Source organism: Rhinolophus hipposideros (assembly GCF_964194185.1).
Source record: "Rhinolophus hipposideros genome assembly, chromosome: 10".
Classification (NCBI taxonomy): Eukaryota; Metazoa; Chordata; class Mammalia; order Chiroptera; family Rhinolophidae; genus Rhinolophus; species Rhinolophus hipposideros.
In genome coordinates, this window is record NC_138056.1 from 31585514 (window position 1) to 31596567 (window position 11054).

At 36.3% G+C, this 11054-nt stretch overlaps 1 protein-coding gene across 2 annotated transcripts in view; it reads right to left on the bottom strand.

Moving 5' to 3' along the window:
• The window catches only part of ANO5 (anoctamin 5), a 74200-nt gene that overhangs the window by 24849 nt on the left and 38297 nt on the right, over positions 1-11054 (bottom strand). For both annotated transcript variants that reach the window (XM_081063810.1, XM_081063809.1), the window contains 4 exons: positions 8969-9084; positions 1791-1925; positions 1340-1445; positions 1178-1238 (listed from right to left, as the gene is read on the bottom strand). In XM_081063810.1, the coding sequence (XP_080919936.1) occupies positions 1178-1238; positions 1340-1445; positions 1791-1925; positions 8969-9084 (418 nt within the window). The remainder of the gene's footprint in view (positions 1-1177; positions 1239-1339; positions 1446-1790; positions 1926-8968; positions 9085-11054) is intronic.

Below are 11054 nucleotides of genomic sequence, written 5' to 3' on the forward strand. Positions count from 1 at the left end.
GAAAGAACTAACTGATGGTAGCACGTCTTCAAAACACTGACAGTGTTGCTGGCTGTTCTACATATGGTTGCTCCTCTATTTGTGATGAAATACAAGGTTGGAGTTGGTGTACAATCTCTCTCAGGGAAACAATTGAAAAATACTAGATTTGTTACAATTTGTGAACCTATCATTCACTTCTGATTCCAATTTATGATGAGGCAAGATTTGGCAGTCATGTGATGAAGAGATGTCCATACACCAACTTACCAAACTTGGGGTTGTTGGAGAATTAGTTAAGATTTCCCTGTTCTGTTCTTTTTGAATCTGGGCTGTTCTCTTTAGACGACAGCACCCAAGCAGAAGTGACAGAAACTCATACCTTCTTGTGCTTCACATACACAGCAACAAATTTTGTTGTCTTTTTGTCTGGATCAAGCTACCCTTGCCCTTTGCTCAGTTTTTAAATGCACATATTTGTATTTGTTATAGACTTCATTTTTTTAATTGGAAAGAAAAAAAGGTCTATTTTTTCCAGAGTCCCCTGAATTTTGGGACATGTTTTAGAAGTCTTTAGGCCTCTTCTTGCTGAGTTACTCTTACAGAAGATGTTTTCCTCACTGATGGTAGGAGCAACTTCCTAACACTTCTATTCTCCATGCGAAATGATAAAAATGAAAAACTGGGACATTTCCAAAATCAAGGGCAATTCCACTTTACATGGGAGACTTTTATCAATTGGAACTGGAAGGTGGAATTAGCCATAGGGAACTCAGACTCATTGATTTATTAGCCCTCGACCATTTATTTTGGTTTGTATTTTAGTTTGTATCCCTGACTCCGTATCCTCTAGCCACCAAATAGTGATATTTATTCTCTCCTGAATTAAGTACTTACTGAGCCTGTTTCTCACCAGAGTGCTGGGAGACAATGTGAGCTGAATACATAAGAGGTTTCAAAAATTATCTTGTCTCTCAGAGAAATGAGCAGATGATTAATAGAGGCCTTTCGTGGACCAAGGACGAAGACTAAAGAACATGTTGGTGGATGCCATGAGGGTGCTGACACTAGCAAAGACACAGAGATCTAAAACCACCTTTGGTACAGAAGGCATGCCTTCTGTGCATGTGGTACAGATAGATGCGCCGTATAACATGGAACTTGAACAAAGCTGTTTTTTACGTGACTATTTACTCACCCCAAATTCCCATGAATATCGCAAAAAACACTGTTGACTCATTATCAAATAAATGGGAGACCTTTAAAAACAAAAATAGCATCACAAAAACTATTTAGTTTCAATGTAATGCAAAAGGAGGGAAATTCTAAGTCTCTTCAACATACCAAAATACATGCATACCTTTGAAGCCAAACACGTAGAATTTAGCCTCCAAAACTCACATACTTGATCACAGAGTGGGCACATGATAATCTGACCTCCAATCTCAGGGTCACAGATTTCAGTACTGCGGAGGGAACAGCAAAGTTATTTTGCAAAGTGATGTGTGTTTGAGTGAAAGTCGAAAGCTGTGCCTACCAGAACAACTGTTTATACAGCTTCTCACATATGGCAGAAAGGGTAATGAAGCAGCAATTTTTGTAGTCGGTCAAGTCATGCTTTGGGGAACAGAATCTTTAGAAGTAATCATTACAAACAGATTTTCCATAAAGCACCAGGTGAGGGGCAGCTGGTTGGAAAAACCTGCTGCCACGAAGAAGCATTCTGAAACCAAGGGCAGGGAAACACCACCAGTTTCAGTTAGCATAAGATCAAGACGTTTTCTCTATCTAGGCAACTCAGTGGCACTTACCTTCTTGTGCTACTGTGCATTGATAACAAGCCATAAATGAAACAAGCTAAGCCAACTATAGCTGCAAACAGCAGCATTTCTGTGTAAAATCCAAGAAAGACAAAATAGATGCCAATTTTTTCTCCATAATAATTCCTAGGAAAGAAGATAAAAATAGAGTCAGAGGGTGGAAGAATAATACAGTCCAGACAGCCTTGTTTTGTATTCAGACAAGCCTGTACTCTAATTTTGGCTCTACTGCTTTCTAGCCGTATAATTTTGGTAGTTAACAAACACTTGAAGCCTCAGTTTTCACATCACAAAATGCAGGATAATGCTTATGCACAGAATTGGTGCAAGGATTAAAAAAGATAACACATCTAAGTAGGAGCCAAATGAGTGAAATTTAATTTTCAATTTTGAAATAAGAAGGTAATGTGAAAAGATGCTAAATGTTAGAGTTTCAAAATAAACTGCAGAACATTCTGCAGTGTAACTTCTAGCAAAACTTAAAACCAAAATTACATTCACAATCTGCAGACTTTTGCTTTATTTTTCTTTCTAAAATTGAAGAAGGTACTCTGACCACATTGGGCGAGTGTGGTTGTATGTATAAAATTCCATCTTCCCCCAAGTTTGGATATCTGATGGATACTTATAGAATTATAAAGCAGGCAGCACACCAAGAAATTAAAACTGACTGCTTAGTAAAAGTTCCATAAAATATACAGCCCTGCTCTTGTTTACAAAGAGTTGAAAAGTAACAGTATTACTTGGCATAAATATTTAAGTTTTACAATCAAGTTTCAGTTGTTTTTTTTGTTTTGTTTTTATTTTTTATTTTTGTTGTTGCTTTTAAACCTACTACACCTTAAGGAATCCCTCGAGGAACAAGGGTAATATAATTTTCTCTGCCTCAGAAATCCAGAGGTTGTTTTTTGTTTGTTTAAACCATCTTAATCCTCCTCCTTATTTATATAGAGCTCACCTCAGCAAATCTGTAAAGCCTTCCCACGGTTTCCTAGGCAGATAGATGAGACCCCTTTTCAGCACTAATAGCATGCTATATATAAATCTATTATAGCACGTAATATTAAATTATAATTTCAAAAAGGAGGCAACTCTGAACATGAAGAGCATAAGCTTCATTTCCCAATGAGAAGATTTTAAAATATTTTCTCATATTCAATATTAACTTTAACCTCCCATTCTTCAGTTTTCAAAATTTCTAATCTTTTCTAATTAAACAGACATTTTACTACTTTTATCATCTTTCATTGTTTTCAGTGGTATTTTTGCATTGTTGTTTCCCCTTATTCTGCTCTTCAAATCACTATAAACTTGACATTAAATTACAGTTCCATCATATTCCCGTTAATTTGCCATTCACGGCTTCCTGAGGTTCACTCACACCTAGGATGAGTGAACTTGCTTCCCCCGCAACCCCTTTTTTCCTTTTTGCTGAAAAATACACCAATTAATTTAACACTGCATAACCTTAGATTTTTAAATAAAGAGGAAAAAAGATTTGCTATTATGGGCTTTACCATTCATGATGTTTATTTCCATTTGATGTTTTAAAAATTAAAGAATCAATTTTTTAAGGGAAAGCATTAATAGTATTGCTATAGGTTTAACCTAAAAATTTTTCACGAATTCATAAACTGGATAATTCAACATTATTTTTAAAGAATTACATTTTTCTCCCTTTCAAATAGCAAGACTCTTATTTCTTGAGAATTAAAAAAAAAAAAAATGTTCTCAAGAACTCCAGATCTTTAATTAGTATTAAAAAGGTTTTCAAAAACAGAAATTTTCAGATAAGCATTTATTATATATGGAAATATAGACCATATTCTACTAAACTTTGGACTTGGGAGCTTAACAATAACAGATCAACAACTCAATCATCTCTTAAAAGTGCAAAAAATAAGAGGCAGGTTTAATATTTGTATTATGGTAAAACTGTGTACATTATTAAAATAACATTAAGACGTTAAATTATCATATTATTCATAACAAAGAAAATTGGAAAAATCTAATACAATGAGACACTCTATAAACTCAAATATAAATAAAACCCTTTGAGTATTATTTTTTTTGAAAAATATACCTTGTAGTTATACTTATGGTATTTTTTCACCTGTCCATTTTACTTACTAGACGTTCAACTCATCTGTGTCCCCACACTATCTAATATAGCATCTGACAGGTAGAAGGCATTAACGAATATTGGTTGTGAGATTTTTATAAGAAGTCATTGGTCTAATTTTGTATTCCCAGGACTTATTACTTAGTCTGAGACACAGCAAATAATCAAAAGAATAACAGTAGAACTGAACTGAAGACAGGCTTGAGGAACGAATGAACAAATGCAAACATTTGGTCTAAAGAGATTCATTTTTACAGTGAATTCATGGACATCTGAGAAACTTAGCTATTATATTATCTCGGCATTTTAATAGCACCATTGTATTAACCTTAAATACATTTATTCTAAACTATAATGTGATACAGCTTAGTATATCAATTTTATTTCTAAGGATAAAGCCACTCAAAATTGGTGATATCAAAAGAAAAATTACATGGAGATCTTAAATTGGAAAGAAAAATTGGGATCAGAGGGTATGTAAAATTGAAGACGGATAAAACAATGATGGCAACCTTGGTATTTCCATCTTTCCTGGAAAAAAAAAATCTAATATAAGAAAATGATCAGTTCCCAAAAGGCAGTAAAAATATTTGGATATGAAACTTAAGATTAGTATAAAGATAACATGAAATATGTGAAATCTAGGAATTCGGAGTCCTATATTCTAAATCTCTTTCTAGGTACCCCAAGTCATCCTGTCTTTGTTTATTTCTTTTTATTTGCCATATCTAATCATCCACTAGATTCAATAAATTCTGTCATAAAAATCTTTTTTTTTAAATCCATAATCCCCCCTTTCATGTTTCCAGTGTTTTGGATGTGATCTTCAATGTCTGTTACTGGAAAGGTTCAACAGCCTCCTAAATTCTCTGACTTCAGCCTTGCATCTTTCTAAACGATCTTGTTTCCAATAGTGATGTTTCTAAAGAAAAAGTTCAGCAATGTCCTTTTCCTTCTGCAAAGGTTTTGTCCTTTCACCTTAGCAGTGTTCTTCATAATTTTGTTCCTGATAACATTCACATCTCACCTGCTGTGACTCCTACATGATAAGTTAAATGCACAGGCTATTTCTCAGCACAGAGCTCTGTGCTTGTTTTCCTGCTGGGGATATTCTTACCCAGCTTTTTTTTTTTTTTTTTTTTTTTTTACCTAACAACCTATTGCTGATCTCTCAAAACATAGCTCACAAATCAACACTATGAAAGTTTCCCTGAGGTTGTCAGAAAGGTAGGTGCCTTTTCCTCTGTACTCTGTTCTTTCATGAGTATCACGCTGCTATAAGTATTATGTATTTGTGTGTCTTCCTGAAAATATGTTCATGTTCATGTTGGGAACCATGTCCTAATATCTTTGTAGCCCGAGCCTACTGCCTGATATCGAGTGAGGTTGAATAAATGCTCATTTAAGGAATGGATGTACTATAATTATGCATGCATGGACAGTTCCTTTCTCTCTTTTAGGATATTTTGTTTTTATCAAGTCTTCCTATAAAACCTTTCCTAAAAACCATAAAATCAGCAAGGATAGGAAATAAAACTACACCTGATACAGGCCTTTCAGCCTCATGACAAAGAACACCATGACCTTCAAATTACCCTTTAAGTAAAAAAATAAGACCAATTCTAACAGAGCACCGGCCACCTGCTGCCACAAACCTGAGATAAGGAGAACAGGGAAGATGCTTAGGAAATTCTAAGAAAGAAATGTGAAGTAGCATGGAGTTGTTACACTAACACAGACAAAACAACCTCTGGAAGCATATGTTGGGACTTGGTTAATTCATAGCACAAGGTAAAAGGAAAGGATCTAAAAATGAGCAAGATGGGAAGTGGCAGCCTCAGAGAAGCATTGTTTCTGAGTAAGAGTCAGATATAAAAGGTGGTACTCCTTAAAAGTGTGGCAGTAAGAGAAAGAAGAAAATAAGAGAGATAGTTAGGATCCTGTAGAAATGAAAGAAATGTCACGTGACAACCACACACCATCATCCATAAAAGAAACTGCACGAAATAGGAAAGAACTAACAGAAGCAGGCAGTCTAAGACTAGAAGCTCTGCGAATTAAACACAAAGAGAAAAAAAGCAGACCATAGCGACACAAAGCTACATATACAAAATAAATAAATAAATAAAAATTTGAAACAAATAATTTCAGCTAATGAAAATTCTCCCAAAAGAACATGAGGGATGCTGTAATAAAGCACTATAAACAACTAAATGTTCTCAAATGAGTAATTACAAAGAAAACAACAGAGTATAAAAATAAAAAGAGAAGTGGAGAAAAATAGGAATAAAATGAGAAGTGAAAGAATTCTAGAGAAAGAGGAAAAGGGAAAGTCATATAAGATCATATCAGAATAGAACGACTGCTGAAATCATGAGGTATTGTCAAGCAGGGTCTCTAGTCCTGCTACCCGCATAAGAACGAGGGACATGGTGAGGCCAAAAAAGAACAACAATGGAGCCACAGATAGGGGAGTCATATCACTATATTCTCGATGGCAGCTGGTCTAGACACAAAAGCAAACATCTATCTGCCAGTACCCCAACAAGGGGTCTTCCTGCACCCCAGTCTTGCTGGCGGCCTGGTGAGACACAGGAAGTAGGATCAACATGATCCACAATCCACACTCTGCTTGCTAACAGCACTTGCTAGCTGCAATCCGCCATCTGCTTCTCTGCCAACCCACTAACCTGCTGGCATAGGCACGGCAGTTATATTAGTAGCTAATGGCTAACCGGTAACAGCTGATGGTCAACCAACCATAGCAGATGGCCATCTGATTACAGCTGATGGCCATCTAATAACCGAATCAGCATCTTTCCACGTAAGGCAGAGAGCCTGGAAACTGCTCTCCTGGCTCCGTCCCCACAGGTATTCAAGAGTGAATGATGGGAAAATTAAGTGAAAATCTAATAAGACACTAAGAAAAACAGGAAACATACCCAAAATATGACATAGAGAGGTAAACAGGGTCTCAAAGAAATTGTGCACTATTTCAAAGTAAGTTGATTGAATACATCATGGTCATTCATCCCTAAATCTTCATTGTCTATTCCTAAGAATAAGCATATTATCTTACATTACCACTGAAAAGGAACCCTAGGGATAACAGCTGTTTTTTACAATTGCTAGCTCTGTGATAACACAGTGTTTTCTTTTTTTTACTTTACAGTTACTTGGTTTAAAACTTCACACCGAGTTATCAATTGTTTACATTAAGTTTTGTTAAAAATTTAAATTTATTAAAAAATGATCTCATTATTGAAATAAAAAAGCAGTACAACTTGCTATAAATGGAAAGTTACTTTAATAGGATGAAAAACTTTAAAAGTTGTTAAACTTAAGCTTCACACTGTCATCTCATGAAATATCTGAGATTCCACTTTATTGAAAAAGGAAATTAGCAAGTGCTAACAAGGTATTACAGATACACCTGGAATGACCTGAGACAGAATATGTTCACATGTATCTAGGGTTGTAAATACAAACCTTTGGAAAACATTTAAATTACACTTGCAGACAGTTAAAAATGTTAGCTTAATAAATACTCTCAATATATTTTTAACAACATAAAATATGTAAACCTTCATTCTGACAACATCGCTTCTTTGAAAGTATACTATGAAAATATTCTCCACGGGCGCAATGTCTGCAGATGTTCTTAGCAGACTTGATCTTATAGTGAAAAATTTGGGAAAACCTAATGTTTTTTGATAGAAAAATAGATAAATGAATTATGCAAAATTTATAGTATGGCACTCTGTATTGTGTTAAAAAGCATTTAGATCTGCATGTATTCATTGAGATGAGTACCAATATTATTTAGTGCAAAAAATTAAGCACATATTAAATATACCATTGCTCTAGGGGGAAAATGCATTTGTATGGTTTATTATGCATGCACATAAAAATAAGATTGAATGGATATTCCCAAATCAAGAGTAGTAACCTCCACAAATTCAATGGAAGTGGAATTTCACTTACAACTTTTCACATCTCTTTATTAGTTGAAATTTCTTTGACAAATGTGCGACTTTTATAATCTAAAACATTAAATGATCATTACTCAAAAACAAGTAAAACATCCATCCAAAAAAGAGTTCAGATAATGATTTACAGAAAGCATCATTTTATATACTTCAGTTGCCTTTAATTATTCTGAAAGTTTCCCCTTATTTGCCTTAAAAAAAAAAAAAAAACTGTTGAGACAACATTTCCATTGATTTGGACGTATGAATCAAAATCAGTCTCCTAAAAAGGATGCTGTAATGCTTTGTCAGCATCATAGTACAAGCATGAATCACCAAGTGAATTGTTCAGATATGATTATTCCTTTACTGAAATCATAGCAGGAGTCTCCCAATATCCTGCATGTATGTAGTATTGCTAGAGTTCAAAACAGGAACCTGCGGCCATAGTCTTCTTGCTTAGCTAATAAAACTGTCTACGTAAATTGTCAGAGAGCATGGGACTTAGACAGGGTCAGACATTAAGCTTGTCTATTGCCTGAGTCAAAAGATAAAAAAAAAAAAAAAAGAATTGAGGTTATAGAACAATTAATTGTCTTCACAAACATCCATATACAACCTTTCTGCTACGTTCTAAATTCCTGGACTGAAGAAAGCAAAAATATGTATTAAGCACTAAATGCTAGCCTCTATGTTAAAAAATATACATACCTCATTTAATTATCAAATAACCCCGTAAGGAAAGTATTATTGTTATTCTCATTCTCAAAGAGGTTAAATAACTTGAAAAAGTTTAGATAGTTTCTAAGCGGAAGAACTTGGATTTGAACCCAGCCTACCTAAATACCCGGGCCCAACCTCTGAACCAGCAAGCTATCTCTGCAGGGTAGTTAAGAACATTCTGGCAACAGCATTCTGTTCACAAATGAATGACTAAATGGTAATGTAGCTACAAAACTGGGAAGGTGTAAAATATAGTCGGTGAGAACAGTAGTAAAAAAGAATGGATTATGATGCCATTGTGCATGAAAATCACATTGTCCAGTTTTAGTCAGCTTGTTTATCTGTAAGAAACTTACCTAATCAAATCTAAAGGCTGCTCCTTGTAAAAATAGGAAAACCGAGCCCAATTCTGACAAAGCATGTACCGTTCATTGACAGGATGAGAAGGTTCTGATGGCTTCCAATACTGACCCTACAGATATTCAAGAAGAAAATACGTGAATGACGAAGCAAAAGATAGGATGAAGTAAGCCAGGACTGCTTTTATGACGTGAGTGAATGAGGTGAATGCTCTCTTTTACTTTTAGACTTGGATTGTCATATTCCACTGATGTGAAATTGTTTACTCAAATCTATAATAAACGATAATAACAGTGATTTACTTACTAAATTCTCACACCCAATTATTTAAAAATGCAAGTTAAAGTTTGAGACTTTGGCTTTCCTCAAGCTCTTCCTTTCACCTGGAATGTCCTTTCTTCTCCACTCAAATCGAATGTGATATTCACAGTTCAGGGATTCATATACTTATATAACTGGCTGTGACTTTAGAATTAGGCAAACACTTTTATTGTATAGATTGAAAAATTAAACTGCAAGTGAAGTTAAGTGAATGACCCAAAGTCATACTGCTATGACAGATATCTCATCTAGGGAACTTATCTTGTCCTCCCTGTGGGGACAAAACCCCAAAAAAAACAGTTTCCAGGCTCTCAGCCTCACATAGAAAGGTGCTGGCTCGGGTAGTAAATGGCCATCAACTGTGATCAGATGGCCAGCAGCTGTGGCTAGTTGGCCGTCAGCTGTAACCCGTAAGCCATTGGCCACTAATATAACTGCTGTGGCTACGCTAGCAAAAAAGGAATAGGAATGGGGGCTAGCGAGAAGATGGTGGCTGGCAAGCGCGGACTGCTGTTAGGCAGATTATGTAGATCCTGCTTCCTGTGTCTCCAGCCCAAACGCCAGCGAGAATATATTGGTTTGACTCCCCTATCTATGGCTCCGTGGGTGTTCCTTTTTGGCCTTACCGTGTCCTGCGTTCTTGGGCGGGGAGTGGGAGCTGAGACCCTGCACGACACTCCCTGATATCCATTTCCCAAAGAACTTAAAATATATACAACAAACTTTGGCACTTAAGAGCCTCAGTATTGTTTCATGCATAAGTTATTTTCCTCACTATTGAGTACTGAGTAGCTTTATTAACACCCATCAAGACCTAGCAGAACACTGACTACACACAGCTGTTCAATACCTTCTTTTTAATTGTTCGCCTAGACAAGTGAACTACTGAAGATAACAATGAATAAATATCCAATTTAAAATTAAGCACACACGAAAATCTCTATTTGATCAGATATGAAATTGTATATCATCCAGATTCCAACAGTTATCTTCTTAATACTGAATCTTGAGACATGAAATAGAAAAAAAAAGAAAAAGAACAGCGGCCTATTTGTATATCTGGAAAAAATGATTCTTTAAAGTACATAAGGGAAAATCCAGTACCTAAACTTGAATTGAGGAGAAAAGAGAGGAAAAAAAGTAACATTAACACTACATTACAACTATCACTAGCTCACTAACAGTGATTTTCCAGAAACACCATGTCACGAGGGGGACCCTGCTCGCTGCACCATGTGTCATGCAGGGTGTCGTGCGGGGTCTCTTCTGGGGTCTCTAGTCCCGCTCCCCACATAAGAACGCAGGTATGGTGAGGCCAAAAAGGAACACCCACGGAGCCATAGATGCAGGAGTCATACAACTATATTCTCGCTGGCAACTGGGTTGGAGACACAGGAAGCAGGAGCCACGTGATCTGCAACCTGCCGCCCGCTTCTCTTCCAACCAACCTCACTTGCGAACTGCAATCCGCTCTTGCTAGCTCAGCCACCATCTTCTTGCTAGCCCCCATTTTCTGCTAGCGTAGCCACGACAGTTATATTAGTGGCCAATGGCTCCAGCTGACGGCCAACAAGCCACAGCTGACGGCCATCCAATCACAGTTGATGGCCATGTACTACCTGAGTGAGCACCATTCCACGTGAGGCCGAGAGCCTGGAAACTGCCCTCCTGGCTCTGTCCCCACACACCAGGACTCTACCAGAAGGCTAGATGTATGGATTACAATTTCTGGTAACTGAGATACTTGGTCATTTTCGTTTG